The following is a 20,581-nucleotide window of genomic DNA, read 5'->3' as shown; positions in this document are numbered from 1 at the left end:
TGGGCTTTAGAGCATTCTCCATGAATGCAAATAGTCATAAATGAGCTCATAAAAACAGAGATATAAATAAATAAGCCAATCAGAGGGCAGGGACCATGACCATCTGTTATTGAGTTGCTGCTTGTTCTTTCCACGCAGAAAAGATTGCTACAGCAACACGCAACACTCTATAGCAACACGCAACACTCTATAGCAACACGCAACACTCTATAGCAACACGCAACACTCTCAAAGGCAACACACGGTACTCGCTACAGCAACACGCAACACTCTTTGCGGCAACACACGGTACTCTCTACAGTAACACGCAACACTGTTAACAGCAACACGCATCACTCTACATCAACATGCATATACTCTTTAGAGAAACACTTCCAACAAGAACACAAGACACTTCCTTCTGCAATACGCAACACTCTACAGAAGCACGCAACACTGTGTAAAGCGAAAGCATCTTGTATACATTTTATACAATACACCAAAAACTGCAATTCGACTCTGCCAAATTTTCGGTTTTAATAATACTTCTATTAGCTTTGGTCCCCATGGAAGTTCAGATTGTCGAACTTCTATTTTACTACATCAAACGTTTTTTTGTTCAGAAAAAAAATAAACTCCCTCCCTACCCAAACGGGGGGGGGGGGGGGAGGTGTTCCGGGGGTTCGGAAGAACCACCTGATGAAGGAAAATTGAGTACAACTGCAAGCTGGGAAGAGAAAATTGTCCGCTAAATGGGTAAACAAACCCCCCCCCCCGTTTAAAATCCTGGATACGGGCCTGCCCACGACCCCTTCCCTCTGATACAAACTGGGGAAATATGTGCGTAACTTTTGAGATTTTTGATAATTGGTTTATTCAGTGACTGCTCGCATAATAGAGCGTCGCGATAGGGGGCAAGTTCAGTCACGTAGTTTATTCCATGCACCTGTCTTTTGCAATAATGCGGTAATCGCACATAAAAGGCTCTAGCGTAAGGCGGAACACATAAATACCGCTCTTTTCATATATAGATGCTCTACAAATTGGGATTTTAAAAAGGCTTAATCAATCCATGTCTGGCTTTTTAATAAATTCTATTACGATCACAGGAATAAATAACGCCAATTGTCACCAAGCATTAAGAAATTGAGTACCTGGAGGAAGAATCAGTATGTCCATTAGGCAATCCGTGGCTTTTGACATTCACGCAAAATATAAAATTAAAAAAAGTAATGTCTTCCCCTACTTATTTGTTACGTATAACAGCGGCTTCATTGAAGGCTAAACGTATTTTCGCAATAGGGTATATTCTTCAATTGACGCGAGCTCATTTAATCTGTGAGTCATAGTGAACGAATGATAAGTTATCCATAATGTCACTTAAAACAAATGGCATTTAGGAAAAGGGGGGTTAAATTTTTGCGTCATTATGTTCAAAATTATATTCGTGCCGTTATTCTCTAGTGATGCTGTCCCAAAAAATCCTCCCCCCCCCCTAAAAAAACAATCTTAAAGCTTAGAACGCCACATTTGTGTAATTATTTACTTGTAAAGAAGGCCACTACAACTCTAAAATGGTGTTAAAAAAATGATAACAATACATCTAGTTAGAGAACAAATTCATGCCGGATTTTATATTTTTCTCTTATAAATTATTTCTTACCATTATGCTAAAATTATGCTGAAAATGTTGCCATTATGACGGCATTATGCTTTATGCTCAGACCATGCCATTATGCTCCATACCATGCCGGCCTGATAGTTTATCAGACCCCACTCGCGAGCAAAATAACAAAAGTAACCTTAGCCACTTGGGAAGAAGGGGACAAAAGAACAACAACAACAAACAAACAACAGGGGCAACAAGCATCCATTCCCATCTGCTGATTAGAGGAGGCTTTTGAGATTTTTTATTTATATTTTTTCAACCGTCAATAAGTCACGTGGTCTCTTTGTTGCTTCCCCATTTGACCCTAACACGACTTACCCACAATATGGTTGCCTTGCTACTTTCTATTTGAGCTCAATCGCAATTCGTGGTTATTAAATTTCTGTTTCTATATTCAGCGTTGAAAGTCTATTGCATTAATCGTAAGCTGTTTTGTTACATTAGTGTTGATTTGTTACATAAAGCGTTAGAACTACAATAGGCGGCTGTTAACCGTGAGGCAGCTTTGGGCCTGGGTAAGAGCCTGTGACGTCACAAATGTTAGCACATCGGAACGCTTAGGTCTAGGCTGAGAAAAACCTTGTTTCAGACCCTCGGACGATTTTTACTTTTGCCAAACACGAACCAGGGCAGAAAACCTTTTGTTAAAGTCCCGATAAAAAGAAGATTTTCTAAAATATACTGATCTAGATTTTAATGTGTTGTTCAAATGCAGGGAAATGCATCAAGTGATTATTTTATTATCATGTGCAAGCATCTGGGACGGCACATGAAAAGACGGCGTTGACCCAAGACAACAGCTCTGTCACCCGCCATTTTGTTATCCTAGCAGCTATAGAGCTGGTAGAAAAAATTCGTTTGCATCCGTTTAATAATCCCTTTGAAATTTTTAACGATTTATTTTGGTACTCTATGGATGGCTGTATGTTTTTGGATCTTTATTTTGTAATGTTATCTGTAGATAATGCAAGGATAAACAAGAAGAGGGACTGAAACTTCCCTTCACGGCAACCCGAGTTTTTTTTAGGGCATTGAAAAGATCACAACTTTGCTGTTCAGAGGTTGCTTTTTCTTTGGGAGATATGGAAGAGATATGGGGAGACCAAAGACACACTCGTACTCTTTTCACTTCTTTATTATGACAACCAGTTCTTTAGACTATTGAGCGTGACGTCATTTTTAGTATTGCGCGCATGCATTGTCCTTAGCCGTTGTTGGTCCCAGAATTCTGCGAGCCTCTCATCATGTTATTTTGGGAAATGCCGAGAAAGGTCTGGGAACAAGACGTGAATGAAAAAAAAAAAAAAAAAGCCAAGAAAAGAAGAGACAACTAAAGGATAGAAATCAGATAACTCAAAGGAAATTATCCAGGTTAGCTAGACGTTACTTCGCGAGAACAAAACAAAATTTACATAATTTGGTTTTAAAGTAACAAAAGACTTTGTAAAACACGACTGAAATTTTTTCATAGGCTTACAAGGATGAGGGGCTGTTAAACTGAGACTGGTTAGACTTAAAGAAGCTGAGTACTGCAGCTGAGTAAAGCTAGATAAACAAAGATTAGGATCCCATAGACAGAGCAAAAAATGGCAAGTTTTCCCAAAATAAGGTCTGGTTAACTTCGGTAAGCTTGAATTTTTGCATTGAGGTTCCTTATGTTATGTAAACCAACATATCAAAAAGTATTTTTTTCTAATGGATTCGTCTTCGAGATATGATGCTTGAAGTGCAATTTTCAAAAGTTCAAAGTATGAATTCTCCTCGTTTTTAGGGAGAAGTTAGGCTCTGATAAGAAATTAAGCAACTTTGCTCGCTATTATCTAAATTTTATATCCTCTAAATTTCTTTAAAATTTGGAATTAAGCTTTTGGTCAGAGGAACTCCTTGTATGCGGAATCTTAAGCTTATATATTGAGAATTGGAAAATTCATGCCATTTTTTCCCTCTGACGATCCCATAGCTTAGGGTAGCAACGACATTTCCGTATCTTTAGTCTAATAGATCTCTTATATATAAAATTACTTTTAGATTCTAAGTTAAAAACAATCTAGAATAACGTTAGTGGGGTATAATACATACATTTCGTCGCAGTATATATAATATTTATACGCACAAAGCTCGGCCATGTCCACGGGCCAAACAAGCTGAAGTGTTCAAAATATAAAACATTTCATCACCATTCCTTAACCTCTTCTACTCTGGACCTCGGCACCCTCGGCCCGTCTAATTTTTATAATACATAAATTCTACAGTCATTACATATTTCTTACAAATTAAACACTAATTTAAAGTATACACTTTGTTTTGTGCAAAAATAAATAGGACAGGCCTATCATCACAAGTACACGAATACTTTAGCAGCACACTACAGTATATAGCATGTGTGAGTGACATACTTTTGTGTGATAATGCATGCCTCCATGCGATAGTAAATGGCTGGAGCCATGAGATATAAGGTCTCATGCGACACTTTATAGTTTCATGTGATACTTGAACGCTCTGTGATACTTTATAGCTTGTAGCTGAATGAGATCGTGTGGTCTATGGTGGCAGTTCCCATAAGCGACTGGTATAAAAAAAGAGATGCTTAAAATTTGCCATACAGGAACGAGGGCAAAGAATATAACCCCAAAAGCATCGAGCGTTATTAGTAGGAATTGATTTTATTAAAAATATACATTAATCTGGTTTTTGCAAAAAAAAAAAGAAAGAATTGAATGAACTCTTTCATGAAATAAAACGGTCCTTAAAGCTAAAACGATTCAAGCATAGAGTGACTTTTGGGTTTCATGAACTCTGAAAAAGCAGACACTATATTGGAAAAGAGGAGCAACGAGTTCTAACAACCACAGGAAGAAACCCGAATGAAAAAAACAAATAAGAAAGCTAGGGACTGAGCTGGTTATATGGCATTAATTATATTTTCACATTCGCACGCTGTTAAATCTCATCTCCCATGCCCATCTCCTACACAAGTCATAAGCATGACCTTATGTGAGCTATAATCAATGCATATCAATATATACTCCATGTTGCGGCTGGACAGAGGGCAACTTGACATTGTTAAATATCTCTGATACTATTTCAAAGAAAATTAATGAAGGGAGAAAAAAAGCGAACTTAAAGCCGCATTTTCACTAGTTTACTTCCGGAGGTCCGACGGAAACCTCAAACGTTAAAAGACAAAAGAGTCTATTAGAATCCGAGATATTTAACAGGCCATTCGCTCTAAATGATGAATCACATCCTCAAAGAAACTTCCAATAGACACTCTACTTTCAATGTCTTGAAATATTTTTCGCGTTTTCCGTTGAAAATCGGAGATTGTTACGTAATCGACCGGAAGTAAACTAGTGACAATGCGGCTATATTTACCACAATTATTACGGTCTAGGCTTATTTTTGGATGACGAGCATTCTGTTGACGCCATGTCAATCAAGTCAAGGAGATATGAAGTCATTATTGATAGAATTCAAAAATTATATTTTGAGAGCTTTGCATAAAATCATTAAACAGTGGGACCAAGATTTAAACTATAATCTCTGAATATCGATAATCACAACACACATCTCTGCACCTCACACTGGTCAAATATATGGGAAAAATACCAGTCTCAGGGATCTCTACATAAAGATGTCTATCCCTTGCCATCAGGCGCGTATCCCGGATTTCCTGGGGTTATGTATCATATGGACAATATTTCGAGATCCTTTAATAACAAATTTCTCACTTTTTGTTGGTCAAGTGGAAGTGTGACCCCTTGCCCTCATGGTTAGGTACATATCAAACGAATGACTATGTTAAGGCAGATGCTGGAGATCTCTACCAAACTACATCATCACCACGCTGAGCCAGTGAACTTTTCCATGGAGTTTACCTGTAAAATACACCTGTTTACCTACCACATGAAGTTTAAAAAAATAAGTTACCATGGTTACCACGTTGCCATGACAGTGTCTCTTAAGGCGTCAGCACGCCTTTTAGCCGTTCTCATACTCTTGGAGTACTTCCTCGTGAAGAATTCAAGCATATTACAAATTCGTATTATGGAAAACCATAGGACCTAGAAACACAAAAATACATGGTGTTACATCTTTGTCACCTTGACCTTCAGCCGTATGCACCGCCGCTAGCAGTTCGCAATTAATCATTTTCCAGACAAGGGGGTCATGTGGAATCAGTGACTTGCACTAAGGTATCATGTTACTTCTTCAGCGGCAAACTAACGCCGAAATAAACACAGAAATGGCTGCAGCCAAATATAGACAAGATACTGTAAATGCTTGTTGTAATGCTTAGCTTCCAATAAGTTTCCCTTCCCCCTTTTTAGTTTTTGAACAGAAGTATACTGAAATAATTGTTAGAGTTTGTGATAGAAATTAAATTAAAATAAGTGCCCATGGTGAAAAAAAAAAACATTTACAGTAGTTGATAGAAAATTGAAAGAGGTCTTAAAGGCAACTAAGAACTGTCAAGGCCCCCCTATCTGAAAAACCACTTACCCTGCTAGGCAATTCCTCAATGCCCCACTATCTGGAAAACCACTTACCCTGCTAGGCAATCTCTTAATGCCCCACTGTCTGGAAAACCACTTACCCTGCTAGGCAATTCCTCAATGCCCCACTATCTGGAAAACCAGTTACCCTGCTAGGCAATTCCTCAATGCTCCACTATCTGGAAAATCACTTACCCTGCTAGACAATTCCTCAATGCTCCACTATCTGGAAAACCACTTACCCTGCTAGGCAATTCCTCAATGCCCCACTATCTGGAAAACCACTTACCCTGCTAAGCAATCTCTTAATGCCCCACTGTCTGGAAAACCACTTACCCTGCTAGGCAATTCCTCAATGCCCCACTATCTGGAAAACCACTTACCCTGCTAGGCAATTTCTCAATGCTCCACTATCTGGAAAACCACTTACCCTGCTAGGCAATTCCTCAATGCCCCACTGTCTGGAAAACCACTTACCCTGCTAGGCAATTCCTCAATGCTCCACTATCTGGAAAACTACTTACCCTGCTAGGCAATTCCTCAATGCCCCACTATCTGGAAAACCACTTACCCTGCTAGGCAATCTCTCAATGCCCCACTATCTGGAAAACCACTTACCCTGCTAGGCTATTCCTCAATGCTCCACTATCTGGAAAACCACTTACCCTGCTAGGCAATTCCTCAATGCCCCACTATCTGGAAAACCACTTACCCTGCTAGGCAATCTCTCAATGCCCCACTATCTGGAAAACCACTTACCCTGCTAGGCAATTCCTCAATGCTCCACTATCTGGAAAACCACTTACCCTGCTAGGAAATTCCTCAATGCCCCACTATCTGGAAAACCACTTACCCTGCTAGGCAATCTCTCAATGTCCCACTGTCTGAAAAACCACTTACCCTGCTAGGCAATTCCTCAATGCTCCACTATCTGGAAAACCACTTACCCTGCTAGGCAATTCCTCAATGCCCCACTGTCTGGAAAACCACTTACCCTGCTAGGCAATCTCTCAATGTCCCACTGTCTGGAAAACCACTTACCCTGCTAGGCAATCTCTCAATGCCCCATTGTCTGGAAAACCACTTACCCTGCTAGGCAATTCCTCAATGCTCCACTATCTGGAAAACCACTTACCCTGCTAAGCGATCCATCCTGAACTGGTCCTCAGTTGCTTGATCTGCAACTTCTGCATCGCCGTGCCCTGACAACATTTGTAAGCTTTCCATATCCAGAGGGTCAAGCTCTACTCTCAGGTCGTCGTTGTTATACATGTCACCCCCCATACCCTGCATGGCAGAGCTTAGATCCCTGGCGAAATCAAGTTTCTGAGATTCATCGTTCGCATCAGTGACAATCAGATCAGGAACACGATTAGATTGCATATAATATTGTAGGAACCCAGGGAAACCGTACGGGCCCGGTGACTGGCTGCTGGACATTGCTTGTTGCTGCATTCGAGGCGATGCACCAATGCTAGCGCCTGGAAGTCGCATGCCGTATTGGTCGTGATGTTGGTGCTGGACTGGAGAGTTGTTAGGAATGTACATTTGTTTCATATTCATTTCTAACGGCGACATGGGGGCAGCAGGAAAGTTCTTGAAGAGCGGAGACATCGATGTTGAGGCTGTGGGAGACTGGTTTTGCGGCGAACTTGTTGTAACTTGACCATACATATTAAAGTCGTTATTAGGAGAATTTTGGTAAAGTTGTACCTGCTGTAATCTCATCTCTAGTGGGGATAGATTTGGGTGCTGCATCTGTGGTGGGAAGGGGTGTTTGTCCATCGTTGGGGAGTGCCGTCTCATGTTACCCTGTCTTTGGGTAGTTGGATAAAGAGGTGGTGACGATGCCTGGATGTGACTGTCTTCTGTATCAATAGGTGTTTGTAGTGGAGAAGGGATGTGTAGGTTTGTCAGATCTGGCAAAGACCCAGTGCTACCCACAGTCTGCTGCAGCGTGCCGAGTGGTGATCCGGGGTCTGCTTGGTACATCCTGAAATCGAAAAAAAGACTCTCTCATCAAACCACCAGCAAATAAAAAGTTTTGTTCCATTTATCATGTCTAAGGGAAAGTTATCTTAAGGGAAGCTACAGTATATGAGAAGCAAACTATGTCTGGATGTGTGCTTGTGTACTATTTACAACAAAATAAGTCCTCCTTCCTCCACATCATCATTTGGCTATGACATATCTAAAACTTAATAAACAATTCTAACCAATATAAAATGGGGGGGGGGGGGGGATTTCTTTTAGATTATAGAAACGGACCTTGGATTGGAATTTCACTCCCCAAAAACACTAAAAGCTACATGTTTGGTTTTAAAATTTTGAAAATGGCACTTACTGCACTTTAGAATAAACATTTTTGAATAAACACAATGCAGAAATTTCTACCCAGTCAATCTCGCTATGGATACAGACTACTGTAACAGATAGCACAGCCCTGGAGTCAGCATGCTCACAATGCAGAACTCTAAAGATCTCTATGTTCCTTAAAATCATTATAAAGTTGTGAAGACGATGTGATCGCAGTTAATTGTCTTATAATCTCTACCGGGGTGATATTTGGGACCACAAGTCATTTCTTCATCACTTCATTGGCATTGTTGTTTGATGTGAGTCCCTGAATGTTCAAATCATTAAGCAACCTACCCTATACTTGGAACCTCTACAGATTTTGGCCTGGCATGGGGACTGTGGGACTAGGAGAAACAACAAATTATTAGAATTGAGGCTGAGAAACAGAGTATGTGGCAACAGATTTTCACATGGGGAATCTTGAAAGGGGGGCAGGTCTGCAAAATAAATTTTGAGATTTTATGAAGCTTTGGAATGTTTAATTCTTTAATTATAATATACACCTGAAAAGCAAGAGGTGAAAGTACTTACTCTTTTGGGCTCATGTGTCATTTTGTTGATATCAATTTCTGAAAAAAAAAAATCACAACAATAATGGAGTTTCAAGAACTGCACAAACCCAATAAGCTAACAGTCTGCTATTTAGAGTCAATCTATTCAAAAGTAGTGTGTCTAGGTAGCTTTTCCGGACCCCAGGGCGATATTTTTCCAATTATACCTATTTGTTTTTCTACGTTTAGTTTTGGGAAATGCGCACGCACGCTGATGCCAAGCGTACGCGTGTGCTTTAATAACACATGGACCCTTGACCAATCAGAGCGCGCAATTTATGAGTGTCATTGTATAAATAGAATCAGTTACTTTGTAGGGTTACGGTAAATGATAAGGGAAATTATATGATTTATCCTTGTCTAAAAGCCTTGTGGGCTCATTCAATTTATCGAAAAATAAGGGAAGGAGCTAATTTGAATCAGGCACACCATGTGCTCCCCCCATACCCCCTGGGTACATATGCACTAATCGCTTTCCTAAAAGTTTCCAGCTTTGGCAATGTCTACCTTGGGAGAGAATAGGACTTGCAGATAGAGTAAAACAAAGGTACCTTTGGGCTGGTGATGACCACCGATCACAGTCTGATGCAATGAGGAGTCGGATACTGCCCTGTAAAAACAACAACATGCATGTGTTAACATCCTAATCAACAGTCAAATACCACCCTGTATAAACAACAAGTGTAAACATCACCTCAAGTTAAGTCAAATTTATCATTTTCTAAACAAAACTTTACAAATTATTTTCAACGGTTCTTTACAAAGGCTCTTCTCCCTTGCTTATACGCAGAAGAGCAGTGATTATTGCATCAAACTTTAAATTGACTCCTCACCTGTCATCAAACGCTAGGTATTTTATAAACAGACTCTATAACACCTCTTGCATTTTACTACATGCTACTGTAGGAAGGCCAAATACAACGTCACTTCATGTAAGTAAAGCTGTGCTTTATCTTGTTAAAAGGCTCCATAAAATATACTGACTACGGCAGATAACATGCCTTAACAAGGTTCAATTCAGATTAAACAGGCCCAAATGTGAACCCTAAGCAGACAGCCAAACACAATGTAAGTAACTTTGAAGTAAACAGTATTTTTGACTTTATTTCTCAGCTCACTTACTAAAAAAAAACGTAAATTAAAAGGGTTTGGTTTGTTATGGTGAGTAAATGCGTGATATAATTGTTGCGTCTGGAGATAAAATGGTTAAACCACCATTGCTTTGGTTATAGGTTATCTAGTGGAAATGTCTGTCATATCTGGTGTTGTATATCTCAACTAGTACGAGAGCCAAACATTGTAAAACATGTAAACAAGCTTTAAAAACACCTTGTCTTTCTATGTAGTCTAGAAATCAAACTAAACTTCTGTATTGTATTACCAACATCAAAAGGAATAACAGAGCTCAATAGAAGAATAACAACTCTCTTATTCAAAACTTATTACTAAATAAAAAAGTATAATAACTAAGTTATAACTAGTAATAACTAGGTTTATTTGCAGAGAAAAAAAGGCAAGCTGACGTTACAATAAGGGTACAAGATGTTGTATGTGGTTAAGGCGGTAAAACCTAAACACTTGTACCCGAAATACCAATCCTATTTATAGCACAAAGCGCACAAGAAGAAAAGGTCGAATAATTACTATCAAAGGCAGCTTGTATTTTAGTAAATCCAAGTAGCTTTAGAGATTTAATTAAAAAGTATTCAAATAACTCGAAGAGGATATAAGCATTAGTTTATTTCATTTTATTATATCAGGGGGTAGCGTGAGTTAAAAGTTCAGACTAGATTCTAGTCTAGAACAGCGTCAAGATGTTAATAATGTAACACTTACTAGGCAAGAGAAATTACCGATTTATAACCAAACTACTTTAATGCACACTGCTAAATACACGAATAATGAATGGCATATCATGGATAATTGTTGAATATCGAACGATTTTAGCGCGAGGAGACACGCAGAACTGGATGTGGCAGTCAAGCGTAGCTACCAAAAAATATTAAAATACAACGCTAAAAAACTATCACTATTTAAAGGGGATTCTTTATATCATGGAGTGTGTGTTTGGATCTGAAAATCTCCATCGCACAAGCAAACAACGGGTGGATTATGACACCTTGTTTAGTGAAAAGAATTTAGACGAGAATTTTAACCTATTTTGAATAAGCGATTGCGCCAAACAAACGCGCAAGCGAACGACTGGAGTGACAGGGAAGTTCATCAACTAAGTGTTAGCGTTTACATGGTAAAAAAAAAGATAATACTTCTTTACGTACCGTCTCCAACCTTGTCCTGGCTCGAGCTGTGGGGGAGACAAATAGGGGGGTGCGACATGGTACGGAGAGGTATCGACGTACACACAGTTAAGAAAATATAAATAATTATAATCTATAAGCAAGGCTGATCAAAAGGGTCAAAAGGAAGTGCGAACAATACCCAAGTGGTTCAAATTGCCTCTAAATCCCCGCGTGAGATCATTTTGTTCTGAATGTGGAAACGTCGACCTTGGTGCAAAGACTCAAAAGAGAAGCGAAATCCGTCACACGGCCACAGCTTTGCAAGGATGTCTTTCGCTTTTTAAGCGGATTATGGGAAAACAGGGTAACACATATCCTAGGGACTCTAGCAATCCACAAAACAGAACAGTGAAATGGGGACTGAGTAATACCAACATTAATACGAACAGGTTGTCGACAACAAGGTTTGGTGTGAACACTATTAAGAAAAGGATATTCCACCGATATTTCGCCTTGGAAATGGCATAGGTCTATTCCCAGTGAATCGACGTTCCCTCATCGGCGATCTATCTCCCATCTCGTGTCTCTGCATCTCTCCCAAGCTGTTGAGAGCCTTCTGTAACGAGTAGGGATAACACACATTGAGTACGATCAGAGAGTTCAACCATCGTACCACATTCAAAACATACAGTTGGCCAGCGACAACTCGCTCTGCGACCATTCGCAACCTCGCTATAAACACATCAATTTAGTACCTGAAGGTCCAAATGATTCTGTCCAATGTTTAGATTCACATTCGGCAGTGATCTGTACTGTTGCTGGGGCCCCTTCATGGAATTCTAATAACGAAAAAGCAAGAGTAAGTTATATGATTGCAGGAAAATTGACGGAAAGCAAGACTCGATTTAACGATATTCAAGCTGGAAGACACCCTGGACCCTTGAAGCAAGATCCATACCCCAATCGTGGCGACTTCCTTCATTATTTCTTCAAAAGCCCTGGTCTCTTCTTGCTGTCTTTGAGTATGTATGGCTATTTTTTCCACGAATTTCCTCGGGTGCGCCATATTGGAAGAGCTGGCGAGCGAGCGTGTTGTCAGTCTTGCGGCGTTCCATCTCGGTCACAGGGGGCTGAGCGATAAGCCAATCACAGGCCTCCAAACACAATAGCATCACTTCCAAAATGCAAATAAGGCCCGAAAGATACTACACGTTGTATGGTCAGCTTGAGTCACGTGTTAACTCGAAAGAGAAAATTTGAGGAAAAGCGCGGGCTAGCCTCCGGGTTTAATAAAATCTCGGTTGGAAACTAAAATGTTGATTTCTTAGGGATAAATTCAAATCCACCAGCTTAATACATAATCAAAATGCTTAGAATCTTATCCGATATTTCAAAACTTGACCATATATATATTTGAACAATCTATTCAAGGAAACAGCGGAAAAAAAACGCGCTTTTATTACCGGTTGGTTTAATATCCTTTTTTTTGCTTTACTCGTTATTATGTCCCCCATGGCTACATAGAAGTATAAAATACGATAAACGGATGCGGGAAAATATACACTCGCTTAAGATAAAATAGATAGAAACGGCATGTCCATAGAAAGAAAACGTACGTGTAGATGTTGTATGTAGATTTTATGCTGTAGGTTTTATAAGGACCTTTTTCTAAGAACGTCCAGCCTGAGATTTCGCCTAATTCTAAGAAATGCTAAGAACATCTCAAGGCTCAGATAGCAGCATCCTCCGGGGACCCAGGGCGTCGCGGAGGTCAGCGGAGGCGAGTCCCCGAGGATAAGATAGAAGCAAAATATCAGGCGCGTACAAGGGGGCGCGCACGCCCCTTGGCGGCCAAAAAGTGGGTCACTTCTTAAGGAAACTTCAGATATTTTGAATATGATACCTATGAATACGCAGCCCCCTAAGCCAACCCTGGGTACGCGCCTTAATATTGCTTTGTAAGTCTGGTTCTAAAATGCAGAATCAAATTGTGCTCATAATGACAACCTTAAATATTATTGCCATTGATCATTTGCGTTATATTACTTCGATTGGGCATTATACTTTTGAATACACTAAAACTTAAGACTTTTAACATCGTTAAAAATATCAAAATGCTAATTCAAATTGAACGTGACAAGAATATTTCATAGGATTTCACGCATGCCAAGCCAAGTAAGGGAAAAAATGACACGAGTATCATTCTCATATATCCCATGTCAAGAACATAGCTCTCCCCTCTCCCCAGATAACAAAACACAAAACACGTTTATGTTAAAAAGATTTATTACTAAATTTATTTCTATTTGATATTTACCTTGGGTAGTTATCTTCTGTCAACTGACCTAATAGCCTGGTAGCTAGTCACTAGACCACCCCGGACAGATTCTGTACTGTAAATGACACTGCATTAATTACCAGGCTCTCTAGGTCAGACATGTGCACATGTTACCCTTGTATAAATAATTTTAGTTTATAGAAGTAATTTTGATTGAGGACGTCACAGATGGCATAATTACCCTATATTTACCATTAACATTCACAGCACGACACGATAACACATCTATAAATCTATAAATGACGTGACATACAATGTACGTCATGTCTAGCTTGACTATGCTTAGCATAAGATCAGGACATTTTATGTTTGTTTCTATATCTAGAACGTTCAGTGAACAGCAAATTCCCGAGGTGACTCCTGAGGCAAACCAGCCTCATCTCCCCGGGTGAGCTAGACGCTATATTGAAAATTACTCTGAAGATCCTGGTGACGAAGTTAAGAGCTGTGTTTACTTTCAACTACCCTTGAAGCCTTCTGGGTGAGCAGTTCTCTGCGCATGTCCGAGTCAGCCGTCTCACATCGTGGGCTCTACTTGCCGTAGAATTTCTTGTTGATGAGGAAGATGAGTAAGTTGACGTTGATTTTCGCGCGGCCGAACATCTTCATCACCGCGACACCCTCGTACTGAAGCTGCAAAAGGTCCTGGGGAGGGAGGGTTGAGGAGGAAGATGAATATATAATATCAACACGAGACAAAACAAGTGAGAAGATTGCTCTTGGGGCTGTGATTGTGGAGCGGCGAAGGGTACAGGTGCAAAACACATGCTCAAGCACTCGCAGATTTTTGTGCCCTAAATCCCATAGAACACTCGCGTCGTGTATCTAACACTTACTAAAGGGTAAAATACAGTGGAACCCCTTCAATTCAAACCCTCTAGGGAGACGGGAGTAGGGGGGATCTGGGTAAAATAATGACTCGAAAGTATGTAGGGAGTTCGAGAAACTACACACGATTAAAGTTTTATGTATACTATAGTTTTCAAAATCTGCAAAATATCCAACGATTTCCAACAGCTAATCGCCTGCTGGCCTGCCCCGTCATTCAAAATCCTTGAAGCGGATTCATTGGCTAGCACTGAAACGGTTTCAAATTCGGCAACCTCTCTGCAAGGCTCTGACCAATCAAAAAACACCAAATGTAATCTCGTTAGTTTGAATAGACCAATCAAAAAGCAACAAATGTAATCTCGTTAGTTTGAATAACGGTAGCCAGAATACGGTTTAGCAATTGGAAAAGGTTGAAGAGTGTTCGCAGAATTTTGAAAATCGCAGTAACGTCTCTCTGAAAATAGATTTGCTTCGCTGACGTTTCGAGCATTATCCCTTTCTACTTAGCTTTGACGAAGCCCAGTAAATCTCATCAAATAGTTGTTAGTTAACTTGGCAATGACCAAGTGATAATTACATAAATGCTTATATAAACACTCAATAATCGCACCCTTTAAGCACGTATACACTAAGCTAAAATCGATAACGTTACCCCCAATGACCACGTGAGAATCAGGTAAGCTTTAACCTTAGCAATCACGTGATAACCTTTCTTAGAAACTTGATGACCACGTGGTCGTACGTGGACGCTCGATAGCATTGCTCACCCCGTAATCACGTGATAATCACGAGTATTCTTACCTGAAAGACGAGCTCGACTTTTTCCATTGCCACGCCCATGAATTTGGCAGACACTTCGAAGGATCCCACGTCATCGCCCGATTTGATCTCAAATTGAACGTTTTTGAACCTGGAACAAAAAGATGTCATATTTAGTGAGACTTCGCTAAAATGTCATTCGGGGAGACTGGGCTGCAATAAAATGAACAGTTAGCGCCTTTGCACTGTATCAAGTGTTTTTACAACGTCGTGTTCTTACCTACCCTTCCTATCTTTTTTGTAATAGTACGTCGCTTATTCAAATACGAAAAAAAGAGAGTCAACAACAAGGTCGTACGTACTGTGCTGGCGGAAGTCCCTCAATCTCCAAGATAACGCCTTTCTCGTAGAGCTTCTGCGCGCTGTATTTCAGGTCCCCTTTGAACACTTCTTCTTTGGATTTTTTCTGTCTCAAGCCTCGACCCGAAGGCTTTCTGGTGGGTACAGAAGCATTTTGTTATTGCCTCACGTAACAATGGAGTGTGAGAAGAGAAAAGAATTGAGAATAGAATGTAGAGTTCACTTTCAAATCGAAGTTCCAATCTATATAGAGACGCTATATCATCATGAGTTCTAATTACCTTTCCTTCTTGGACAAGTTATCGAGGCTCGCTATTTGTGATGATTGTAGTTGTAGATTATTATACTTGCAAGTGTGTCCGCTATATAGAGGTTCCATATCAGCATGAGTTCCACTTACTTTCCCTTCTTGGACAAGTTATCGAGGCTCGCTATTTAGGATGATTGTAGTTGTAAGTTGTTATACCTGCAAGTGTGTCCGCTATATAGAGGTTCCATATCAGCACGAGTTCCACTTACTTTCCCTTTTTGGACAAGTTATCGAGGCTCGCTATTTAGGATGATTGTAGTTGTAAGTTGTTATACCTGCAAGTGTGTCCTCTATATAGAGGTTCCATATCAGCACGAGTTCCACTTACTTTCCCTTTTTGGACAAGTTATCGAGGCTCGCTATTTAGGATGATTGTAGTTATAAGTTGTTATTCCTGCAAGTGTGTCCGCTATATAGTGGTTCCATATCAGCACGAGTTCCACTTACTTTCCCTTCTTGGACAAGTTATCGAGGCTCGCTATTTAGGATGATTGTAGTTGTAAGTTGTTATACCTGCAAGTGTGTCCGCTATATAGAGGTTCCATATCAGCACGAGTTCCACTTACTTTCCCTTCTTGGACAAGTTATCGAGGCTCGCTATTTAGGATGATTGTGTGTTGTGTGTTGTTTGTCCGTCGCTACGACGAGGACCATCGTGTTCAATTTTTTTTTTACATTTTCACCGTCATCCTGAGCGGGACTAAGGACGCTTGTGGGTGCGCAGATGGCTAATAAGGCCAATCTGTGCACGGAAAAGCCTGGGGCACTGAGGGCATGGTATTGTTGCAGCTTTGGGATCTTGAGACTTTCTGGCGGCTCTACGCTCCTCTGCGGCAGCTGTCCAATTTGCCTCGCATGCCGCAGCACCGTTGCGAATGACACGGCGCCAACCTTGACGGTTTTGTGCCAGAAGCTCCCACGAGGTGTGATCGATGTTGAATGCTTTCAGCGAGAGTTTTAGGGTGTCTTTAAATCTCTTCTTCTGGCCACCTTTGCAGCGTTTTCCGTGCTGAAGCTCACCAAACAGAAGTTTCTTAGGAAGCCGTTCATCAGGCATACGAGCTACGTGCCCCGCCCAGCGAAGCTGAGACTGTTTCAGGATGGTGTGAATGCTGGGCAGACCTGCACGTGCAAGGACCTCAGTATCCGGGATCTTTTCTTGCCAGCGAACATTGAGAATTTTCCTCAGACAGGTAGTGTGGAAATGGTTAAGCTTCATCGCATGGCGCTTGTAGATAGTCCAGGTTTCAGACCCGTAGAGTAGCGTAGGCAGCACAACGGCACGATACACTTTGATCTTTGTATCTGTTCTTATCCCTCTCCTTTTCCAAACGTTCTTACGAAGCCTTCCAAATGCGGCGCTTGCTATGGCGAGTCTGTTGGTAACTTCGTCATCGAGGACAACGTTTCTGGAGAGAGTACTGCCAAGGTAGGTAAATTTGTCAACAGCATTGAGTTTTTGACCATTGATGATGATGTTAGGTTCAGTGTAGGGCTTTCCAGGCGCTGGCTGATGCATAGCCTCCGTCTTTTTGGTGTTTATTTTGAGGCCGAAGTTATTACAGGCACTAGAAAACAGATCTACGCTGTGTTGCAGGTCTGCTTGAGAGGTAGCATTGAGGGCACAATCGTCAGCGAATAAGAGGTCGTTTACAGTATCAGCCGAGATCTTGGATTTCGCCTGAAGCCTCCTGAGATTGAACACAGAGCCATCGAAACGATACTTGATGCCGATGCCTACCTCATCATCTTTAAAAGCGTCAGTCAGCATGGCTGAGAACATCAGACTGAATAGAGTAGGGGCAAGGACGCATCCTTGCTTAACTCCGTTTGAGACAGGGAAAGAATGAGAGGTTTCTCCGTTGTCCTGGACGCTCGCAAGCATGCCGTCATGTAATTGGCGTACGATGTTTATGAATTTGCTGGGACAGCCAAACTTCGCCATTATTTTCCAGAGGCCCTCTCTACTGACAGTATCAAACGCTTTTGTCAGGTCGACGTAGGTGGAATACAGGTCGACATTTTGTTCTTGACACTTCTCCTGAAGTTGCCTTGCAGCAAATATCATGTCAGTTGTCCCGCGCTCCTTCCGGAAACCACATTGACTTTCAGGTAGGAGGCCTTGCTCGAGATGTACAATGAGACGATTGAGTAAGACTCTGGCCAGAATTTTGCCAGCGATGGACAGCAGGGAGATTCCTCGATGATTATCGCAGATACGGCGGTTTCCTTTGCGTTTGTAGAGATGTATAGGATGATTGTAGTTGTAAGTTGTTATACCTGCAAGTGTGTCCTCTATATAGAGGTTCCATATCAGCACGAGTTCCACTTACTTTCCCTTCTTGGACAAGTTATCGAGGCTCGCTATTTAGGATGATTGTAGTTGTTATACCTGCAAGTGTGTCCGCTTAATAGAGGTTCCATATCAGCACGAGTTCCACTTACTTTCCCTTCTTGGACAAGTTATCGAGGCACACCCTTATGTACTGATTGTAGTAATCGATCTGCTCTTCGTAAAAGTGAGTCTTCGTCTGCAGGCTGTCCAGAGTCTGGTTGAGTTTCTTGCGCTCTTGTCTTCTTCTCTGTCTGTACCGCCTCTGATTACGGATATCCTGTAAAAGCAAACAATTTGTCCGTTTTAAAGGGGTGCTTGCCTAATATTATGTATGTCAAGTCTTGGCCAGAGTGTCCATTAAAGAGGTTTTCGCCTTATAACATAGGTTTCAGCGACACTGTAGTCTCATGCTGATCACGGATATCATTTAACAGTGCACGCAATAAAGATGGTACAGTGTACCTTGTAAAGGGGGTTTTCGCCAAAAAATGCTGATCTCTGGAGGTTGCCCGGTAAAGTGTGTCCGTCAAATAGAGGTGTTCGCCTAATATTATATATGACAAGTATAGGCAGTAAATGTAAAAGGGCGTCCGTCCTATAGAGGCATTCGCCTAATATAATATATGGCAAGGATCGGCAGTAAATGTAAAAGGGTGTCCGTCCTATAGAGGTGTTCGCATGGTATCATATATGTCAAGTTTAGGCAGTAAATGTAAAGGGGTGTCCGTCCTATCGAGGTGTTCGCCTGGTATCATATATGTCAAGTTTAGACAGTAAATGTGAAAGGGTGTCCGTCCAATAGAGGTGTTCGCCTGGTATCATATATGTCAAGTTTAGGCAGTAAATGTAAAAGGGTGTCCGTCCTATAGAGGTGTTCGCCTGGTATCATATATGTCAAGTTTAGGCAGTAAATGTAAAAGGGTGTCCGTCCTATAGAGGTGTTCGCCTGGTATCATATATGTCAAGTATCGGCATTTAGGGTAAAGGTGTCCGTCATAAAGAGGTGCTCGCCTTAAAGTATATTTGTCAAGTCTTGGCAGTAAAGTTAAATGGTGTCAGTCATGTGGAGGTGCTCGCCAAATATTATATATGTCAAGTCTTGGCAGAGTGCCCGGTGATCAGGTGTTCGGTCGGTCGGAGATTTCATGTCGTGAGAGGGTGTCTAATATAAAGCGGGTCTAGTATATCTTCACCTTTGCTATGGCATTGACGATGTCTTGATAATCGTTCTTTATTGTCACAAGTCCTTGACTCTCAAGCATTCGCAGATTACGGATGATTTTACGCTTCAGACCTTCAAGAGGAAGCCTACGAAAAACAAAATGATGAAAGAAGTTATGGTATCTATGATGCACAGTAAGTTAATAAACCCCTAGTCTACAGGCACTTAACTATGTTCTGAAAATTACCCAGGAAACCATGGGAACGGGATTGCGATCGCTTCCACGTTTCCGCCATTCAAACGTGCGCAAAAGTAATGGACTAGGAAGAGGGAATAAATATGGGGAGGGGGGGGGGGGTCGACCTCGCTCCACGAGGGGAAGATTGCGTGTACCCTAAAACACATAATGGGTTTTGGTTATGTACAACAGGCGTTAATTTCCTGCTAACGTATAGTCCCTCTAGGCGCTTATTCATATTTCTCCTCTTAGGCGAGGCGCTTTTTCGAGGAAGGCGCTTATTTGCGCAATCACGATAAATCTTTCTCGAGAGACAGGTTCTGCATCGTAATAATAATAATAATAATAATAATAATAATAATAATAATAATAATAATAATAATAATAATAATAATAATAATAATAATAATAATAATAATAATAATAATAATAATAATAATAATAATAATAATAATAATAATAATAATAATAATAATAATAATAATAATAATAATAATAATAATAATAATAATAATAATAATTATAATGATAATGATAATAATAATAATAATTACTTGTGGTCTCCGTAAATCGACGCAGATCTCCGCACTTGATGATCTTTTCTTTTCTCCTTCTCTTTCTTTTCCCGTTCCTTGATTATCGCTGAGTGGTGGTTTTCCTACATCAAAAAAGATACAGTCAGCGCAAGCAAGCGTCGGTAGGGAAACAAAGCGATTGTAAGTGTGGCATGATAGAACAGTGGTACAGGCTTCATCTCAGAAGCAAGACGACCAGGGTTCCAAACCAGGTCAGGTAAGCTTGGGATTTAAGGTGAATAAACGAAAATACATTGACACATTTTGATAAAATGAAGTCATTTGCATTTGCAAAAATTTCTCGAGGATTAATTATATTTGTTTTGTTTTTTTCAGAAAAGTAAGAAATAGGTAACTAAAGCTAATCTTTGCCACGAGAA

The 20,581-nt window shown here is 40.6% G+C and overlaps 2 protein-coding genes across 3 annotated transcripts in view; both read right to left on the bottom strand.

Annotated features, from left to right (window-relative positions):
- Positions 1 to 5,111: 5,111 nt before the first annotated feature.
- LOC5503296 (CREB-regulated transcription coactivator 1) lies at positions 5,112 to 12,520 on the bottom strand. The gene is made up of 9 exons (XM_032371643.2): positions 12,252 to 12,520; positions 12,049 to 12,132; positions 11,790 to 11,909; positions 11,333 to 11,409; positions 9,605 to 9,663; positions 9,034 to 9,071; positions 8,797 to 8,846; positions 7,280 to 8,137; positions 5,112 to 5,712 (listed from the first exon to the last, which is right to left on the bottom strand). The coding sequence occupies exons 1-9, from the start codon at positions 12,357 to 12,359 to the stop codon at positions 5,694 to 5,696; spliced, it is 1,413 nt and encodes a 470-aa protein (XP_032227534.2). The 5' UTR covers positions 12,360 to 12,520; the 3' UTR covers positions 5,112 to 5,693.
- A 1,041-nt stretch (positions 12,521 to 13,561) lies between these two features.
- Positions 13,562 to 20,581, bottom strand: part of LOC5502539 (ras GTPase-activating-like protein IQGAP1) — a 52,860-nt gene continuing 45,840 nt past the window's right edge. The window contains exons 38-43 of one of the 2 annotated variants that reach the window (XM_048727348.1): positions 20,181 to 20,284; positions 19,420 to 19,534; positions 18,337 to 18,503; positions 15,584 to 15,715; positions 15,264 to 15,372; positions 13,562 to 14,276 (exon numbers count right to left, since the gene is read on the bottom strand). In XM_048727348.1, coding sequence (XP_048583305.1) covers positions 14,163 to 14,276; positions 15,264 to 15,372; positions 15,584 to 15,715; positions 18,337 to 18,503; positions 19,420 to 19,534; positions 20,181 to 20,284 — 741 coding nt within the window. In that variant the 3' untranslated portion in view covers positions 13,562 to 14,162. Of the gene's footprint in view, positions 14,277 to 15,263; positions 15,373 to 15,583; positions 15,716 to 18,332; positions 18,504 to 19,419; positions 19,535 to 20,180; positions 20,285 to 20,581 lie in introns of those variants that run through there. The other variant, XM_048727349.1, reaches the window with a different exon arrangement.

The sequence above is a fragment of the Nematostella vectensis genome, chromosome 5 (genome assembly GCF_932526225.1).
Source record: "Nematostella vectensis chromosome 5, jaNemVect1.1, whole genome shotgun sequence".
Lineage (NCBI taxonomy): Eukaryota > Metazoa > Cnidaria > Anthozoa > Actiniaria > Edwardsiidae > Nematostella > Nematostella vectensis.
Note: the sequence above shows the minus strand (reverse complement) of the source record. Positions and strands in the feature narration are given on the sequence as shown.